The sequence below is a fragment of the Myotis daubentonii genome, chromosome 1 (genome assembly GCF_963259705.1).
Source record: "Myotis daubentonii chromosome 1, mMyoDau2.1, whole genome shotgun sequence".
In the NCBI taxonomy this organism is placed as follows: domain Eukaryota; kingdom Metazoa; phylum Chordata; class Mammalia; order Chiroptera; family Vespertilionidae; genus Myotis; species Myotis daubentonii.
In genome coordinates, this window is record NC_081840.1 from 20,192,554 (window position 1) to 20,213,184 (window position 20,631).

General features: G+C 47.1%; 1 protein-coding gene across 3 annotated transcripts; it reads right to left on the reverse strand.

Annotated features, from left to right (window-relative positions):
• Positions 1–1,883: 1,883 nt before the first annotated feature.
• On the reverse strand, positions 1,884–19,677 carry CIPC (CLOCK interacting pacemaker). 3 transcript variants are annotated; one of them, XM_059689365.1, is made up of 5 exons: positions 19,530–19,677; positions 13,237–13,422; positions 9,566–9,735; positions 8,678–8,720; positions 1,884–5,643 (listed from the first exon to the last, which is right to left on the reverse strand). In XM_059689365.1, the coding sequence occupies exons 2-5, from the start codon at positions 13,370–13,372 to the stop codon at positions 4,709–4,711; spliced, it is 1,284 nt and encodes a 427-aa protein (XP_059545348.1). In that variant the 5' UTR covers positions 13,373–13,422; positions 19,530–19,677; the 3' UTR covers positions 1,884–4,708. The 3 variants fall into 3 exon arrangements, with proteins under 3 accessions (XP_059545348.1, XP_059545359.1, XP_059545367.1); XM_059689376.1 differs by lacking the exon at positions 19,530–19,677 and adding an exon at positions 19,125–19,148; XM_059689384.1 differs by lacking the exon at positions 8,678–8,720 and having other exon boundaries at positions 2,163–5,599.
• Positions 19,678–20,631: the final 954 nt, after the last annotated feature.

Here is a 20,631-nt window from a genome sequence, read left to right on the forward strand (position 1 = left end):
CGTTTTTATTCCCCTCCTCTCCTCGCAGCTCCCACCCACTTGCTGGGTTGACTTCAGACTCCACAGGCTTCTCTCTCTCTTGCTCATCTCCTCCAGCTGCTGCACTCTGAGGCAGTAACCATCCAGGCTGTTCTTGCAAGCAGCTCTCTAATGTCTTGCATAACCACCCTTCAGAAAGACAGGAAAGCCACGTGTTCTAAGAAAAAAGGAGGAATTCTGAGAAGAAAACGCCAAAGTGGTTGGACCCACAGACGAACTCCTTCCAAGAAATCAGACAGAGGATGAGTTGAGATTTGCTCTCTTCCCATTAGTTGTAAATAAGGTTTTGGTAAAAGTCTTAATTGTCCCAAGCAAATGACAACCCTAAAGGATAAGGAGCCTGCCTTGCTCTGTGGAGCAGCTTAAAAACCCGCCAGAGTCATTGTTTCGCACTTCACCATGACCCTGGATGTCACGTGACATCCTATGACAAAGAACACGGGGGACCATCCTTCCTGGCTGTGGGAGAGAAATCAGGAAGGAAAGAAAACCTAATGACATACTCTCTGGAACATAAAACCAGGTCTGTCCTTCATCTCAGATGAGAGGAAAGAGCTTTTGCAGATGACTGACTAGGAAAGACCATGATTTGATTTAACCCCAAGCTATTCTCCTTTGGGGCTAATAAGTCTTTGGGAGTAGTCTTTTATATGGGAATTAGTGAATCCATGTTAGCTGCAAGGAAGGCAAAACCAATGAATACAGACTAGCAAAAAGGTTCTTCCAGAGTCACCTGCAGTAAAAGTCTGACTGGAATATAAAGCTATCCTAACAAAGCACTAGGAGCCTACATTGTAGGTAAAAAATAAATAAATAAAAATAAAAATAAATTAATCTATTAATTTTATGGCTCAGCTGTAACCTAGGTAGAGGTCTTACAAATGGTTAGAGCTGAAAACTATGGAGAGACCCAGGTCCAATACTTTATTATTCAGTGAGAGGAGTGACACCTAGGCAGGCCCAGTGACTGAGCCAAAGTCACCTAGCTAATGAGTAACACGTGACAGGCATGTGCAGGTCTGTTGACCCCAGCACATCAGGTTGCTGTCTGCAGTGCTGCCATGAAAGATGTGGACTAAACAGACATGTTCACGAACAGGCGTCTAGGTGGAATTATTTCCATGCGCAGGAATCATGCCGAGGGGGCCAGGGGTTACACACTCAAACAACGGTGCTCTCCTCCGTCTCACAGGGTCCGCTCTGGGTGCTCTCCCTTGTCTGGATTCTAAGTGACAGAAAATTGTGTTGGAGAGAAATAGGGCTGTAAGCATTAAAACCATGGCATCTCTGTAGGCTTTTAAATGAGGACAAGCTTTTAATTTTTCCAATGTCTTAAAAATCCCAGGAGGGGTATCCTGACTGGCCTTAGGGGGCACCACACCCTTTTGGGATTCTCTAGGTGAAGCCTGAGGAGGAACAGAGCATCAGGAATCAAACTCCGAAAGCGTGGAGAAAGGCTTGGAGATGCACGTCTGTTGTAGAAAGAACTTCACTTAACGTGGCTTTAGTTTATCCCTTAGTGGACAACTGAAGTTTTGTCACTTAAAAATTCTCTATGTGAAAGTGTCACATCAGATGGAAGAAATAATTGGACTCCATTCTCCTCTCCTCCCAACCTACCCAATATAAACGTCCAAGACTCTAGGGAACACTGGGCCATTCATTTGCCTCAAGATTGTTTGCACACTGGTCAAAGTCCGAACAATAAATTTCTGCAAGTTCAGTATCTAATCCCAAACTGCCCAAATGACATGAGTACATATGTTCAAAACTTAAATCAATTCAAATATTTACTCTAGGTTTCACTTAGTATTTTTAAGCAGTTATAAAGCAAAAAGGCCAAATAATTTTCAAGTATGTGTCTTTTATTTTAATCTGACATTTCACAGTCAATTTCTACAAAACTTCATACTTCTTCAAAAGAATTCACATTTGGTAAAGAAATCTCTACTCTAAAGAACTCATAACTGGAAAAACACTTCGATGTATGCATGAGTTACCTTCTGCTGAAGGAATCAATAAAGTCAGACAATACTATAATCAATAAACGGTAATGAGAGCAATAAATTACAATGTCATTAAACTCCATTCCCATAACCAATTCAATCAGCAGCTTTTTCTAGTTGTTTTTTTTTTTTTAAATATTGCCAACAAAATCTGTCAGAAGGACTGATTTGAGCTAAGAATGGCTTCACACGTTCAGAAAACAGTAGCTCCGCCACGGGACATCATACCAGATCAAATCAGCCTTGTGCAACCAACGGAGGTCTTTCTGGTCAACTCCAAGGTTCCTCCATTTGCTGAAATGGCCCCTGGCCCCAATGTCTGCTAGCTTCAATGGACTCTCCTTCTCTACGTGGCTTCGCCTACCCCAAGCTCCACTAGACAACAAGCACCCAAGCTAAGAGCTTAGAGACTTCCAGCACTAAGTCATAAGGCCAGACAAGAGCTGTGAGGATCAACGATGGCTTTCATCATCTTTTACTGTGACAGAAGGGAATGCAAACCTTAATCTGGGAAGAAGATTCCAAGAGGCTTAGAGCTCCAGGTTTTCGGATGGAATAAATTTGGTTCTCAGCAATTGTGTTCAGATTTTGACACTCAGTAAGGCTCATGGCTAGCGCCAGGCTGTTCCGAACGCACCTGTCTCTGTAGCTCTGCCGCCAAATGCATTCTGCCAAAAAGGAAGCTTCCTGGCATGGTGCGCAGAGCAGAGCTGCTGTGGTACTGCAGACTTGGGGAGGCAGAAGGGGGAGGCCCAGACAAAATACTCAAAGGAGCTGGGTCTGCTTAAAGACACACTGGCTCTAATCTCTGACACTCTTTCAGAAAGCAAATGGCAGGTAATAGTTCTGCGTTAATCAGGTGTCTAGAGATTTTACCAAGTTATTTATTTCTACTAGTAAATCGGCCTTACCTAACTCATGCACGTTTGAGAATAAAGTGGAGGCGATCCAAAGCCTTGTAATTTTTAAACTACGTTAGAGTTACCACTACCTAGCAGATATGAGCTTTAGCTGCTTTCTGGCCTTGGTAAAACTTCAAGAACATTTTCCTGTGTAAAAGCTGGTCATCCAGAAGTTGTTAGTTAGATTTTCAAGAGGATGACATTTTTAAATGAGAGGAGGAAACGTTTAAAGCTTTACTATTAGAATCCAGCTTACCTTGATGAAGCTGAAAGCATGTGTGTCTGTAAATTCCCATCACAGCCTCCATTCCCAGGTGAACCTCACATCCGCAACACCACACCTCTGGGCTTGCTGCCAATACCCAACGCATGGCAGAAACACAGAAGACGCTGCTCCTGCTCACTCCAGGTCACTGTGTGTCACATGAAAGCTTTGGAGGCGAAACTGGTAAGAAGCCAACTTTGTGGGCTTATATTTCATATAATTTTATGAAATTAAAATTATTAGGATGATTTTAATCTCAAATCTATCGAGCTTAATAATCACATCCTCTTTTAGGAAAACAAAAGAAGAAAAAGTGGCAGCGGAGGGTTAATTTACACCACTCATTCACTCTCAGGCACCATGAAGCTATCTTTAAGATTTTCACACATAGCCCTAACCAGTTTGGCTCAGTGGATAGAGCGTCAGCCTGCGGACTCAAGGGTCCCAGGTTCGATTCCGGTCAAGGGCATGTACCTTGGTTGTGGGCACATCCCCGGTGGGGAGTGTGCAGGAGGCAGCTGATCGATGTTTCTCTCATCGATGTTTCTGGCTCTCTATCCCTCTCCCTTCCTCTGTATACAAAAAAAAAAAAAAAAAAGATTTTCACACATAAAACAGGTTGCATTGTTTCAAAAGTAGAAAGAAAAAAAGCACAAATTACTGGAATCTTCCAGCTCCTGACCAAGGGATACTGACCATGTGTTTCTTCAGACTCTAACTCAGAAAAGCAATTCATCAACTGTAACTCCAGATGGTACTGCATCCGTTCCATACTTTAAAAAGCTGAAGTTATTTTGCCTACCAGTTAAAGTGAAGAGAAACCTGGTTTGTGATGAAAGTGTCAGAGTTAAATGGTACCACCCTTTTCCCTTGACTTTCAAGTTTAAAAAAACAAAGCTTTAAGTCATTAAGTGTTTGCACCCTAGGCCCAGCCTGTGCCCAAAGCATTTTAGGTTTTGGCCAAATGGCATGATGCCTTAAGGAATGCAACCACACCTCCTCTTATTTTTCTCTAAGATATTCAAGGGAAGATCTGGGAAGGGATCCTTGTCACCTACTCCCTGGCTTGACAGGTGTCATTCAGTACGCTCATCCATGTCACTACACCTCTGATCAGTTAGTGAGTGGGACAGTGGGAGGTGATCAGGGTTAGTGACTGGGACGGTGGGAGGTGACAGCTAGAGCTCCACACACTCCTCTCTTCTGCTTTGCCCCGTGACCCACCTAAGCACCGGCAGGCTAAGGAAAGGGGACTCAAGGACACCCCAAATCTGAGGTCCTCAGTGGAACAGAGACATATGTAAACTGGGCACAGATCACAGGTTAAGACAGCAGCCAGGGATTGGCATGAGGCTTCATAAGTGAACTGTTGAACAGTTTAAGAGTAGAAGGAAAAGACCTTACATAAGCTTTGGGAAACAGGAGTAAGATAACAGCAAGAGAGTTAAGAACCAGCAAAAGAACCATTCAAGTAACAGGAAAGTCTGCCTTCTGTGCTATATGTCTGGGTGATCAGAGAATGCTTCTAGGTCACCGCTAGCATGACTAGCCCCCAGGGTTAGCGATGCCTGCAGCCTGGCCCAAGCCTGAGGAGCCCTGCTCTTGGCGGCCTCTATAAACAGCTGGGTCTGCTCCTTTAGCTGGTCTAGCTCCACCTGTGTTGCCTGGTTCTGACGAATCAGCTCCTTGGTTTTCAAAGTGATCTCCAGCAAGCCGGACTTGTGCAGGACTACCAGGGTGTTCTGAAAGCGCCTGTGTTTGCTGGGCAGCTGCTCTGAGAAGAGATCTGGGCTGCGGCAGAGGTGCTCTGCGGCCCACAAAGGTGAGCTATAATTAGCTGACAGTGGTGACAGGGGGGAGGTGCTCTCTACCCCATGCAGAGTGCTGTCTGATGCGCAGACAGGACTGGCGGGGGAAGCAAAGGTCAAGCTGGGAGCTTTAGCCACATGGCTGCTGGACACGGGCTGAAGAGTCTGTGGACTTCCGCCTGCCACGAGGGAGGGCACACCCTGCAGAGCTGAGTCCTCCACCAGCTTGGCACTGGGGGGTGCTGCAGTCGGGGGACTGGATGACACAGCACCTGTCTTGGTGGGCTCACTGGCGGGCAGGCTCAGCCCAGGTCTCTCAGTACAGATTTTCTTCTGCGTTCCACGATCTTTCTCTTTTGGGCTGAGGGAGAGGCCCCTTTTGCCTGGGTGTGGGGCTATTTTGGTGTAAGAATTCAGAATGGGCAAGTAGTTCTTGGAGTCAGACCTTTTCTCGCCAGCGTGACATGGGCTGACAGGCGATGGCACAGGCGGGTGAAGGAACAGGAGCTGTGGCTGTGCCGAGATCACTTCGAAGGAGGGCTGGACGGTCCATGACTGGAGCTGGGATGAGCTGCTGCCCTGAAAGCAGATGAAAACAGCACACTCCTTGTTACCTGCTTCTGCTAAGGGGCAAAGCAGAGATTTACAACAATTTCACATACAGAGCTTCCCTCACAAAACAGGTAGCCCTTTCTGAAGAGCGTGATTGGAAAAGTGGCTTAAAAATCCATTTGGGCCTGCCATTATAATTTTTTTTTTAATCCTCACCTGAGGATATTTTTCCATGGATTTTAGAGAGAGTGGAAGAAAGAGGGAAAGACAGAGGGAAATATCAATGTGAGAGAAACACATCAATTGGTTGCTTCCTGCACACGCTCTGACCATTGCCCGGGCTGGAGAGGAGCCTGCAACCGAGGTACATGCCCTTGACCCGAATCAAACCTGGGACCCTCCGGTCCACAGGCTGACACACTATCCAATGAGCCAAACTGGGTAGGGCTATAATTTCTTTCTTTCTTTCTTTTTTTATACTTTTCCTAAGGCAAAACTGAAGGAAATACCTATTTTTATTCAAGTGCTACCACTCAGGAAGAGAAACTGTAGGTAGATGAAGTAATAACATAGTTAAGGTCACAATTGAGGCAAAAAAAATATGGGCAATACAATTGCTTGGCATGGTTAAAATGTGCTCATTTCAAGACTACAAATGTGACTTTACACAAGAGTCTGTCTTCATTGAGTTACATCTGGACCCTCTTTTACCTGAACACAACTTTTGATTAAAGTCACATATTGTCAGGAGTCCATGGGCCCCCTTTTTAAGGCAGTGACACCCAACAATCATAAAACCACTCAAGATAATAACAGTTATCAGGTATTGGTGCTTACTACAAGCTAGCACTGTGTGTGATGTTTTACATGGATTGTTTCCATAACAACCTTGTGAGGTAGTGATCATTTCCCTTCACAAATAGAAAACTGAGGTGTAGAAAGTTGAAATAACGTGCTTTAAGTCAACAAGATACTAAGTGACAGAGCTGGCTCTAAAACCCACCCTAACCATTCTACTACATTGCCTTTGTTATGGTACTCCTCAGTTATGCATTTTCATTTTTAATTAAGTACTGATTCAGATGGAAAGCTAATAAAGAAGGGTATGGCTATCTTTTTCCAATATTTAAAAGCCAGTCCAGTTCCAACCTGGTCCCAAAGATATGAGCTGGTGGGGTGGTCATTGCTGAGGAGAGCTATCTCCCACACATGCCCACCATTTTGCACACCTTTGAGCTTCCTCAATGTGTGGCTAGAACATTAGGCCAGCTATAGTTCATCTCCTATGCATAAGTTGGGATCACTTGGGGAGTCCATTCTGAAGCCCTCTTGGTATTCAGATATACGCTGGATGTACTATGTAAGCAAGCAATGCTAGGCCTAGCACACTTCCCTGTCAGAGCAGATCCAAAAGCAGGGGTCTTTCGAAGCAGACATCAGCCTAGTCCAGCTCAGTCAGAAGGAAAACATCAGGCTATTCCCCCAGTCACTCATGCCCTAAGGGTGGACCTACTATGAGGCAAACGGATCCAGAAAATTTCTAATTCACTGCTTTCCTAAGCTGATTTCACTGGATTCTTCCTAATGCTGCTATGCCCATTGCTGTAGTAGATGCTTAAGCTTACTGGTTCTAATTATTAGATTTTACAATATATTATTTATGTTGAAAAAATCTGAAGGAATACGGGACAAGATTTTAGACTTGGCTACAATCTCAGGGTCATTTTCCACGAAGCCTTCACATTGAAGATGAGGAAACTGAAGCCCAGGTGATTAAGTAATTGTGTGCAAGATCACACAGTCAAGGGGCAGAACTAAAATCAGACCTTCAAAAGAAAAGTATCTAAAACCAAGACATTAGCCCAGCTGGTGTGGCCCAGTGGTTGAGCGTGGACCCATGAACCAGAAGGTTACGGTTTGATTCCCAGTCAAGGCACATGCCTGGGTTGTGGGCTCGATCCCCAGTGGGGGGGTGTGCAGGAGGCAGCTGATCAATGATTCTCTCTCATCATTGATGTTTCTATCCTCTCTCCCTCTCTCTGAAATAATAAAAAATATCTATATATATAAAAGCCTAAGCAACCGGCCGACCAGCTGGTAGCTATGACATGCACTGACCACCAGGGGGCAGACACTCAACACAGGAGAGGAAAACACCAGCATGGAAACGTGGAACAGACTGATGAATCTCAGAGGGAAGGGGGGTGGGGGGAGGGCAGGAAGAGATTAACCAAAGATCTTATATGCATACTAGAGGCCCAGTGCATGGATTCGTGCACCTGTGGGGCCCCTCGGCCTGGCCTATGTCTTCTCGCAATGTAGGACTTCTCAGGGGATGTCAGAGAGCTGGTTCCAGCCCGATCCCCACAGGCCAGGCCAAGGGGCCCCACCAGTGCATGAATCGGGCCTCTAATACAGCGGTCGCCAACCTTTCGGACCTCACGAACCACCAGTGATCTTTGGACCACGGGTTGGCGACTGCTGCTCCAAAGGTTTCCTGAAACCAGTGGTCACCAACCTTTCGGACCTCACAGACCACAGGTTGGCGACCACTGCTGTAGTATATATATAAAAAATAAAATAAAACCAAGACATTACACAAAATACACATATTTTTAAAAGTATATCACTATTTTAATGTTGGAATGTGCTGGATTCTAACGTGTGAAAAAACAAGACGAAACTCCTAGACGACTCCATCAGGTCCGCCCGCCCCAAGCTTCCCATCTGCTGATGGAGCCAGCAGCCTCCCAGCAGGCCTTTGTCCTGGAGAATGCAGCCCTGCTGGAAAAGCCTACCCACTCCTCAACTGTGGGCTGTTCTCCGCCCTGGGGAGCTGCCAGCCTGCCTACAACAAAGAAGGCATATAAACACAGACACACAGGAAGGACTGACAAACAGGGAGCCAGAGAGGAAGGCGGGGACAGAAAGAACGGGGAGAAAGGAAGCCCTGAGAAGCATCACAGCACTGATGGGGTCTGGACAAGCTCATCTGGGCTCCATTACGTGTCTTTATTCTCTCTCTTCGTTTCAACAAGCAGAGCTGTTTTTCCTGCTGAGGTGATTTGTCACGCAAAAATTTCCAAATTTTTTGTCCAAACTCACCAGGTTGGCTTGTTGAAAATCTGTTTGTGTTCCTCGGAAATAACTAGGTAACAGTTAAGACATAAGGTTTCATGTTAGGCTACAGCCGTGTATGTTCTTCTACCTGAGCGGGAAGGTCAGCAGCATAAAGCCAGTTTCAAATGTCCTAGCTTCCTGCAGCCTCATCAATGGCCCCATGGGAGAGCTGATATATTTTAGAGCAAAGCAGGGTAAGGTTAAGTGTTCTTGAACCCAGTTCATCTGATTAAGTTCTCGGTTCCAAACATGGGGGCTTAGATTTTCATCTAAATCTGTTCTTGCATATCTGGACAATAATCACATATTATGCATAGTTATGTAACCAAGCCCCCAACAGGATGTGTTTCAGCTCCACAGCAATGCCGTGCAGACTCTGCTGGGGCAGCCACACCTTAACCAAAGAGCTGCTTTTCCACTAACGGCACGTCCTTGGCTGATTACTAAGAAAAGGCTCAGAATGTGACAGGAGAAACATGGAAATTGCCTCCACTTCTCAAACAAATAAATGCATCCTACATTTCTAAATTCCCAGGGCATTTCAAGTTAAAAAGAGATTCTTTTGTTTATACCCTGAATTCTGTGATCTATTAACTGTACTATGAAAGTTATGACATTTCTGCTTGGTTCTTTTATACATGACTAAAGGATTCCGGTGCTCCTCTGGATAAACTAGGGATACAGAAATAAAATAGTCTTGCTGTCCTGGAGTCCTTTTTAAACACTGTCAGTAGTTGAAAGGAAACATCCTTTCCCCAGGACAGAGTACTCGGCAGCAGCGTGGTTCTAGTGCTCTGCGTCTAAATCCCTCCCGGGCGGAGGGGAGCCTCTGCACACAGGAAGCACAGGCACTGGAACTTGCACCCCCCTCACCTGTTTGACCAGCACGTTCTTCATGACGACCATGGGGGACAGAGTGGGGAAGGCACCGCTTGCAGCCTTGGAGTTCAGTCTTGGCCGGTCTTCCCGGCTCCAGCCTAAGGCGCTCAGCATGTCCTCGGACTCCATTTGCTCCGCCGAGCTCAGACACTCCGAACTCCCATCTGGTGGGCAGGAAAATGGACAGTTCACCCGGGCTCTAGGCTAGAGGCTGCTAACCAGGCCTCCTGGGGAGTGGCGGGACTCCTTGAAACTGAATGGAACATTGTGAGATGGGTTTTTGTGCATTTTTCTGAGGAGAGGGTCTTTAGCTTTCATTGGACTCTCAAAAGGCATCCATAATTATCACCTCTGCCCCCAAAGATTAGGAATGACCGCCCGAGGACTCCTTTCTAACTCTTACAGACAAAAGCCTGCATCAATTCAGGTTCCTGTGAAAGTAATCATCACCAGCCTACAGAACTGGGTGGACGGCTTCAAAGTTAGTTCATTTCATTACTTTCACACTGACATTTCTATCTCTCTCTCCCTCTTCCTTCCTCTTGGAAATAAAAATATATTGTAAAAAATAATAATAAACACAAAACCTTAAAACTTACATCCATGCGGAAACTGAAAGAGCTTCTTCCTAAGTTTCCTAATTGTAAATTCTGGGTAAGTTCATCAAAGCTGAGGTTTAAAATGTGTCTGTCGTTGTTGTTCCCTCTACCCGGTTACACATCTCCTTTGTTGCTGTGTCTACGGGGACCCTGCACATCGGTGATAGATACTCTCCAAGGCAAAGAAAATAAGAATGCCCTCCGTGAATCCATCACAAAGGACTTATTTAGCTATCTACTGGAGCATCCCCAGAGACTGCTGAAACCCTGCTAGGAGTCTGGGGATACCCTAAACGCTCATCAGGAATCACAGAGTCAACTAGATGAGGCAGGCCCAGAATGAAACTTTAATTTAAATGAGGACAACTGTCAACACTTGCAGTTAAGTCAGAACCACACATGTAGTGCTTGATTTGGGCAAAGATCATCAATGGATGTCACAGCCACAGGTCAAGAGTTTGTTGGGGAGCAGAATAGTCACACAATCTCAAAATACCATCTCATAAATTGCTTATAATTACTAAGAAAAAAAGGGTACTTTTACATTAAAAAAATCTGGTATATGCTACCTTAAGCAAGTGATCAACCAGAGCACCAGCAAGAATAAGACAAACATAAGAGTCTCCTTACGTGTGCAATGAGGGGATATAACAGAAAAAGTGCAGTAGGCTGTAAAAAAGTGTTATCCTGATTCGAGTAATGGGGAAGCTATCAGAAAAATCCAGAGTGTGGGACATTCTACAGAACAACAGGCCTAACTCATTCAAAGATGTCGATGTCATTAAAGAATAAAAAAGAAAAGGATAGGAAAGATGAGGGAGCTGCTCTAGATTAAATAAAACTAAAAAGACAGGACAACTAAATGAAATGTACAATTGTCAATGGACCCAGGATCTAAAACGAATGGACCAAAGGACACTACTGGGACAATGGGCAAACTCTGACTATGGACTGCAGCTAATTAAAAATCGCAGATTAGCTCCAGCCGGTTTGGCTCAGTGGATAGAGAGCCAGCCTTCGGACTGAAGGGTCCCGGGTTCAGTTCCAATCAAGGGCACCTGCCCATGTTTCGGGCTCAATCCCCAGTAGGGGGCATGCAGGAGGCAGCCAATCGATGCTTCTGTCTCATCATTGATGTTTCTCTCTCTCTCTCTCCCCCTCTCCCTTCCTTTCTGAAATCAATAAAAACGTATTTTTTAGGAATCGCAGATTACATCATTCACCAAGTGACTGAAATAATAACTCAGGCAGTGACGAAATCACTGGCACCTGGCCCAGGTGTGGCTGGAGGCATTCCCTGGGGTCACTTTCTGGAGCACAACCAGTTTGGTTGGTGTTAACACTGCCTGTGTCTGACCAGCACAACACTGCTTAAAGCACTTCTACAGAATAAGGAGACTATCAGAAACACCATCCAGACTTTGGGACATACTACATAACAACTGCCTGAAGTTGTGGGAACGAGAGGTACCAAAATGTCAACAGTATTGAGAAAAAATAGGTAGTGGGATGATAGATAATGCTTATATTTTTCTTTCCAAGTTTCTACATTTCTAAGCTTCTACAATGAGCATGTATCACCTTTGTGATATGAAAAACAGATGAAAACAAACATGACCTTAAAAAAGAGAGACAGTAAGCCTGCAGTGTTTCCCAAACCTGTCTGATTACACAACTCACCAGACACAAAAAATAACCCCCACATCCCAGGCCCTCCCCCAAGGCCCTCAACATCACAGCGTCCAGGAGCGGGGTCTGGCAAGTGTTTTTAACAAATGCCTCAGATGAGCCTTATGATGAGGCAAGTTTAGGAAACAGTGCTAAGCAACAGAGAAGAAAAACCAAGGCGCTACACGTTGGCCCTCGCTTCCCGACTGTCCTTATTCTAATCCCTCTGTCAGTAGGTGCTCTGTTCTTCTCTGAGCAACAGTCTATTTATAATTTGGCTTCTCACACAGCCTCCCTACGGGGAGGAAATATAATATACCAATCTAAGGATGAGGCAGATCTAACATTCCTAACAGCTGTATTTCTCAGTGTAAGTTAATAAATCAGGAGCATGGACTGATTAGTCTCTGTGAGGCTAGATAACATTAAGTCTTCATCTAGGAGAGGGCTCCATTCCAGGGTGCTAACCCAGCCAGAATCCCCTAGCATCACCTTTCTGCATCCCGGGCCAAAATGTTGACACTAGAGCTATGGTATGTCAAGCCACTACTCTCAGACCTGGAAATAAAGGTGCCTCAGCATAAAATTGAAAGGTTCACCGGGTATGCAGCTAGCCCTTTCAGGTAAGGTTTGGACAAACTAGTAAGGAAAACTGGTCTCCTTTCTCGTCTCTAATAGATACTCAAGTCCAAATGCAAAATACATGGATATTGGGAGGATGGGCTGTAGCGGAGAAATATTTTTAAACAAAGCAAAATTACTTTCTTAGCAAAAAAGTTACTTTAACAAATTGTATACTCTTTTCGTTTTAATTTGTTACATGGTAACAACATGCAGTATTTTTTCCTGCAATGTAACTATTCCTATGAAAAAGGAGTGAAAACAACAGAATTATGAGTACTTATTTTTTCCAGTAACTACTTGCAACAGTTCTAAGATTTAAAATTGAGTTGAAAAAAGATGTCAAATCCCCTGGACAGCGTGGCTTAATGGTTGAGCATCGACCTATGAATCAAGAGGTCCTGGTCTGATTCCCAGTCAGGGCACATGCCTGGGTTGCAGGCTCGATCCTCAGTGTGGGGCGTGCAGTAGGCAGCCGATCAATGATTCTCTCTCCTCATTGATGTTTCTATCTCTCTCTCCCTCTCCCTTCCTCTCTGAAATAAATATAAATATATTTTTTTAAAAAAGATGTCAAATCACTCCTTCAGAACTAACCCCGTGGTGAGTCTGATCGGTACCCTGCCATATGGCACCAGAATTGTCATTTTAAGAGATCAGATATTTATTTATTCTGTATGTGAAAGTTTCCCATCCCTAACACACAAAGGAGTTTGGGGGAGGACCTCTTTCAGGCAAATCATTCATTACAATGTAGGAAGAACGAGGTATTTTAACCTGAAAATCCAGAGTCCTTGTCTGACTCGGCCGCTGCCATGCCGAGCTGACGAGCCACTTTTTTCACCTCCGTGCCTTTGCCTAGTTTGGCCGAGAGTCTTCTGGGGCTCTCTCTGGACGGGGTTTTCCTCTCCATGTTTTCTGGGCTGGCAGTGAGTTCACTAGGACTCTTTCATCTGGGCTGCCCTGTGAAAAACAACAATTACATAAGAAGTCGCTGCCTGGAGAGCTGAAACAGGTGACTGAAATGGTGAGTAAAGAGGGCAAAGAACACTGGCCGCACCCACTTCCTCTGCATTTTCTCAGAGGTCTCAACTGAAAAGGCTTCCAGTTTACTGAGCCGCAGAAGGGTTTCCACCCACAAGGAGGTCCACTGTCCTCTCCCTGCCCTCTACATCTATTACAAATTCAAGGCACACACACCGCATTCACTGGCGGCTTTGAAACGGCTAACAAAGGCACATTTGATTAGGTTTCTGGACCGGGTAACTCACCCTGCTCCCCGAGGGAGGAGAGCAGGGGGGATGCCCATCTGGGACAGGGCTTGCTTTCCCAGGTTACCTCTGCCGCTCCCCACTTACTGCCACCTCCTATAGTGTGCTTCTCAAGTTAACCTTTCACTGAACAGAGTGAAAACAACTCCTTTTATATGCATGCTACTTTTGGGCTTAAAAAGCACTTTTATGCACAAATAAGATCATATAGAACAGTGCTTTGCTTCTATAAAAGCCCACAACATTACTGCTGTTAATTTGATCTCACTCAACTCTCACGTCCTCCTCTCTGGCTATCCCATTTTATAGAGGAGGAAGTTGAGGTTCAGCTAAGTGACATTCAGTCCTTTAAAAATCTTTATCAAGTGCCCACCATGAACCAGGACTGGGGATACAGGGTGAACGAAACAGACATGGTCTACCTTCCTGGAGCTTACATTCTAGAGGGAGACAGACATTAATCAAGTAAGCACACAATTAATTACTATTTTGATAACAGCTATGAAGGGGAGGGGCTAAGAGTCTGGGGGGACAGGTGAGGGAAGGCTTTCCTGAGGAAGTGACATGTAGCTGGGATCTGGAGGAAGACAGAGTTAGTGGGAAGGAGCAGAAGTTGGGAAGTTGGCTGGGGAAGGGGGCCGGTGGGTGTGAAGTCTGAAAGCACTAGGGAGAAAGGAGCCTGACACAGTCAAAGAACTGAAAGGCCCAGGGGGCCAGGGCACAGTGCAGGGGGTAGAAGGCCACGTGACACGAGAAGGGTCGGTGTGGGCCAGACAGGCAGTGCCTTGTAAGCGATGTTGTGAAGACTTCAGGTATTAAGAGCAAAGAGAAGTCACAGAAGGATTTTAACCAGAAAAGTGACAAGATCAGATCTGCATTTTAAAAGCATTTGGATGCTGGAGACTAAATTTAGGGAGAGGCCGGATGGGCATTGAGACCATCTAGATCAGCGGTTCTCAATCTGTGGGTCGTCGTGACCCCTTTGGGGGTCCAATGACCCTTTCACAGGGGTCACCTAAGACCATCGGAAAACACATATTGAATATATAATGACATATTGTTTTTGTAATTAATCACTATGCTTTAATTATGTTCAATTTGTACAATGAAAATACATCCTGCATATCAGATATTTACATTATGATTTGTAACAGTAGCAAAATTACAGTTATGAAGTAGCAACAAAAATAATTTTATGGTTGGGGGTCACCACAACACGAGGAACTGTATTAAAGGGTCGCGGCATTAGGAAGGTTGAGAACCACTGATCTAGATACTACTATGTAATCCCGGTAACTTAAGGTGGTGGCAGTGACAGGAGAGAAGTGAACAGATTGGAGACATTTATTTAGAAGGCTGACTTGATGGGGCTTGGTGACTGCATGTTGGGGGATGGACAGTGGAGCCCAGAAGACATATGGTGGTGGCGAGGCGGTTCAGTTTAGGCCGTGAGAGAGAAGCGACTGTGGGTCTTCCAAGTGGAGATGCTTGGTCGGCCGTCACATGTACATGTTGGGAGCCCACGAAGTAGCACAGGTTTGCCCAGTGAGAGCCAGTCCACTGCAGATCCCTAACTAAGCTAACAGTGCAAAGAATTAGATGAATGAGCCCTTCAAAGGGCTGACAGAAGCTGAAAGCATTCCAGATATTCTAACAAGGCCATTTGAGGCAAAGAAGAATGGCAGCAAGATAAGAACACAAGAGCTATCACAGGGCTCAAGACAACAGGAGGCCAACAAGGAAAATGACAATAATAAAACTGCCTACGAGCTGGTCTCAATGTTTGTGTTCCCCTCAAATCCTATGTTGAAATCCTAACCCCCCAAAATTATGGTATTAGGAGGCGGGCCTTTTGGAAGGTGCTTAAATCATGAGGGTGGAGCCCTCGTAAGTAGGATTAGTGCCTCATAAAAGAGGCTCCAGACAGCTCCTTAGCCCCTTCCACCACCCAACCACCCTCATCTCAGACTTCCAGCCTCTAGAATCACTAACAATAAATTCCTGTTGTTTGCAAGCCACCCCGGCTGAGATATTTTGTTATAGCAGCCCAAGTAGACTAAGACAATAGGTGTAAACAAAGCCGGGCAGCATTTTAATTTGGAGTCCACTCGCAGCTCCATCCGCTTGTCCTGAGTGCAGAGAAACACGAGCCCCCTGCCAACAGCACGGTATCTGGAACACCCTGCAAGGCCAAGGCTGAACATTTCTGCCAATCAGGACCTCATGGAGAACATCAGCTACTCCAGAAGCAGAGGAGGGATTCAAGATAAACAAACACTAAAGAGAAGACAAGGATGCTTTACGAGTGTCCCTGAGCAGCCCTCTGGTTCATACGTTTGCACACAGTATAAGGGGGCAAAAGGGAACACACACTGATCTGAATGAGACTGAATCATAAACACAACTGCAAGTAAATCAGAATCCCTTCCTATGAAAACCAAGAAATGTGCATGGAAAGTGACTAGGAGGTTTCTGCAAAATGGAAGTAGATGTCACTTGTGGGTGACCAATCAGATGTATCATTCAAGTCTGCCCTACTGTTGATTTAGATTAGGAAAGCAGCTCATGTTAGTTGCAACTGAGTTAGAACTTGACAAAGTTTCAAATTATCTTACAAAATACGGATTACTTTACGGGTATTTTAGATAAGGCATCCCAATTTAGCCTTCTACAATCCTTGTGACAGGAGGAGAAAGGTCTTGCTGGTGTTATTAAAGTGTATTCAATGGAGCTCCAAGAAGATAAACAGGAATTTATTCTGGCCAGTCAAGAATATGCAGGGCGCCGAAACCGGTTTGGCTCAGTGGATAGAGCGTCGGTCTGTGGACTGAAAGGTCCCAGGTTCGATTCCGGTCAAGGGCACGTACCTGGGTTGCGGGCACATCCCCAGTAGGAGATGTGCAGGAGGCAGCTGATTGATGTTTCTCTCTCATCGATGTTTCTAACTCTCTATCTCTCTCCCTTCCTCTCTGTAAAAAATCAATAAAATATATTTTTTTAAAAAAAAGAATATGCAGGACAACACTGAGTATGAAATAAAAAAACTGAAACGTTGACAAATTGGTTTAAAGGGGAACAGATGCTAAAATTTTAGATCCTGGGGAACTGGCGGCAGTTGGAGGTAATAAGCACTGTAGAATAGTAAATTAACTACTTTGGATGTGAAAGTGACTAAAGTGTGAAAGTCCTGTCCTAAGTTCTCCTCATGCCACAGGAAGCCTGAGTGCCAGGGACGTTCAAAAAAGATGCTGAATGAAGGGCTACACCCAACCTGGACCTCTCTGCTCTGAGAGGAGCGGCGCTTCCTCCCCAGAAGCGGCACTGAGGTCATCAATCAAACGGGTCCACTCGCACACAGCACAGGGAGGCTCTCTCCACAGGAGAGAAGCAGAGGGATGGCATTTACTTCTGCTGCTCTCAAACCCAGGGCCACACAAACGGCAAAGTCTGAAAACCTCAAGATTTTCTTCCTTCTCGGCATTATTTTACTCATAAGCTGACTAGGGGTTAAAAATGGGTTATGGGGACTCTTTCCCCCTCCCCACGTGGGAGTCTGTGTTGTGGGATTCTTTCCCCTTCCCCACGTGGGAATTGGTACTTGTTCTTTAATAAATTTCCACCTTTGCTATAAAAAAGGAAGAAAAAAGAAAAAGAAAATGGGTTACCATGCTCTTACCCACTGTGCCATCTCTGCTTCCTGGCACAGACTGGAAACTGCTACCATCACCTACAAACATCTCAGATCCTCATGAGCCTGACTCTGCACAAAAAGGACTCCCACTTAAGCTCCCCAAGCTGTCAGAATCGGCCCTGACTGGCCTCTTAATAAGTAACAGGTAACACAGTGTCCAAAGGTTCCCAGAGAGAACAGTACGTACTAAAACTTATCGTGGAAAGTGAACATAAACACAGAGGCTTATATAAACAGGTATAAGATAAAATTCTAGCAAGTGCTCCACAGCACTTGGCTCCTGCTTCTATTTTTGCACTTCTAACATTAGACTCTAATTATTAGTCTCTTCAACCTCAACAGTTTTTTTTTTAATCTTTGCAACCTCAGCTCCCAACAATATGTGTGAGATACTCAACAGAATAATAAATGCCTGCAAATCCTCTCTCCTGCTGAGCCTCGCTGACAGCCCTAGCAGCTTAGCTGTCACTGAAATACCTGAACAGCTTGAAGGTCAAGAGTCGGCATTTCCAAACGCCATGGTTACCTCAAGACCTACCTTCCAGCTCTGGTCTCCTGCAGGAAGATCTCTCATCTACCCCTTAATCTAAGATGAAAACTCAGGGATAAATCCATCAACCAAATTAAAGGTTGGTCTAATCCAAAAACAATCTCTATGATGATGTAGGCTTATGAATAAAAAAAGGACACCCAAGGTTTACAAGGAAAGAATCTGCAATGCTGCTCTCAGATCTCTCCTTTTATAGATACTTGGCAACTTTCCCGAGAGCTCAAGTTTCCTTTAAAATGTGTCACATGTCTAACAGCCATGCGTGGACAGAGCTTCGAAGAGAAAGCCCAAGCAGAGACCTTAAACCATGGGTAATCCCAGTTTGAATTATGAATACATTACAGAAGTTGTTTTCTCTTGGTCTGCATGTTGGGAGATACCATTCTGGGGAAATGTCTGTGTATTTTAACAGGGAACAACCCCTTCGCCGCCCGGTTATACCTAGATCTCTTCACATTCATCTTTCCCTTCACATCCATTTTCATTCTTCAACTTGGCTGCAGAGATTCATGTCAAAGATCCTAAACCCCACTCCCATACAACGTCCTGGTTGGCACCTGGTGTGGCTCACTCCATCCTCCTCTTCCAAAGAGCAGATGATTAGAGAACTTCCCTCAAGCGCTCCCCGCCCCCCCCCCCCCCCAGCAGGGTTCGCAGCAACAGTACCCACTCCCATTCGCACCAGCCCACGCGGCTCGTCTGTGCCAGGCAGCAGGAGCGCCCTCCAGGCCCCTTCTCCCCCCCCCCCCCCCCAGCTGCCAGCTCAGCAGGGCACCACTGGGCAGACCCTAGGACTGTGCTGTGGCTGGCATACCACCAGCCGCCCAGGGCAAACGCCCAGGCCATGCAACCTGCCAGGACTTGGACAATAGCCGGGAGCCTCATTTCGGCCTGGATCAGAGCCCCCCCCCCCCCCCCCCCCGCCAACTCACCCACTAACTCCTTTCTTGGCACTTCTTTCCCATCTCCCCAACCCCTGGCACCAGGCCTGGCCGCCTGGCCACCCAGGAGAAATAACCAGCCAAGTGAGTGGCAACACGTCTCTAGAAAGGACGGCACACCTGTGCCCGGGCCCAGAACGGGGCGCCACCTCCAGCCCCCAGACCGGAGTCCCAGGGCCCTCACCAGGTTACCAGCTCCCGCACCCACTCACCTGCCCGTTCCCTGCCCCTCAGTTCACAGCCCGGCCGGAGGCCTCCAGCTCGCCCGGCCCCGAAGCCCACAGCTGTCACCTCCAGGGCTAGACCCGGCCCCCCGCCCTAAGTAAGGGTCTCACCCCACTGGCACCCCACACCAGCCCCTCTCGGTACTCCGCCCCCTCCTCGCCCTTGACTTCCTCTCCCACCAAAGCCCGCCCCTCAAAACTAAACCCACCAACGAACTGGGGGAGGGACGCACGCCCTCTGCTCCCACCATTTGGGCCTCTGTCTGACCCCCTGAAGTCCTGATTCTCCCTCTTGCCTACCTCGCGACCCTTCTTCTTGCCCCTACTCCCACCGCCTTTCCCACGCTCCCCGCCCAAACCCTCTCCCCGTGCGCCCAGTCCTCCCTTCCTCACCTCGGGCCGGGGTCGGGGTCGCCACTCCAAGCACAGCCCGTGGGTCAGGTGGCGCATGCGCCGGCACGGGCCCGCGGCTCCATGACAACCCAGTCGTCGCCGAGTCTGGAGCAAACCCCTCGGCCTCCCGCCCCTTTCTCCTCCCCCCGCCTCCGCGGCGGCTTCCGCCAGCCACGTGACAGGCTCGGAGGACCCGGCACCATAGAGACTGCTTGCTGTCCTCCTAGACGGGCCCTTCGAGGCGCACCCTGTCCCCGCCTCCGCCGGAACGCGAGCCCCTCCAGCCTCTCAGAGGGCGCGGACGTCCCGAAGAGGCCGGCGCTCTCTCCGCGGAGGGCGGGCGTCTCTATGGCTTCTTCCCAGGCCCCGTCGCCATTTTGTACGGGGGAGCTTGAGCCCCGGGCGGCTGGAGTGCGGTATCGGGGCAAGGTTGGGAGAAGTTTCCGGCAGACACGGCAGGAGGCACGATTCTCCTGCGGGAGCGGGTGGAGGTTGGCTCTCGTTTTGTACGCCGGGACACCGCCAGGGTTGGGGGCCAGGACAGGCCATGCTGACTGGCACGCGCGCCCCGGGTGGCGGCGCCCCGCGTGGGAGGACATGCGGCCAGCCTCCCGCCCCCTCTGCCGGCGGAGGCGTGCCCGACCGCCCTGCGCCGCTCACGTGTTTGCCACGCCTGTCCGGGCGGTCGGTTACCTTCCCCACCACCCCGCCGACCAGGCGGGGACGCAGTCCGCATTCCTGTTGGGTGATTCCATGTCACTTGGTGTGTAAGTTACTTTTTCTCGGGACACTGTCCTCCGTCCAGCTCTCAGTGAAGCGACAGAATGCAGACACTGCACTCGCTAAAGACTAAAAGGGGTGGCCCTCGCCGGTTGGCGCAGTGGGTAGAGCATCGGCCCACAGACTGAAGGGTCCCGGTTCGTTTCCGGCCGAGGGCGCACGCCTGCGTTGCAGACTCATCCCCAGTAGGGGGCGTACAGGAGGCAGCCCGTCAGTGATTTTCTCCCATCGATGTTTCTCTCTAACCCTCTCTCTTCCTCTCTGGATTTGCCATATCAAGACTAGTAGGAAATCAATAAAAAAAATATTTTTAAAAAAAGAA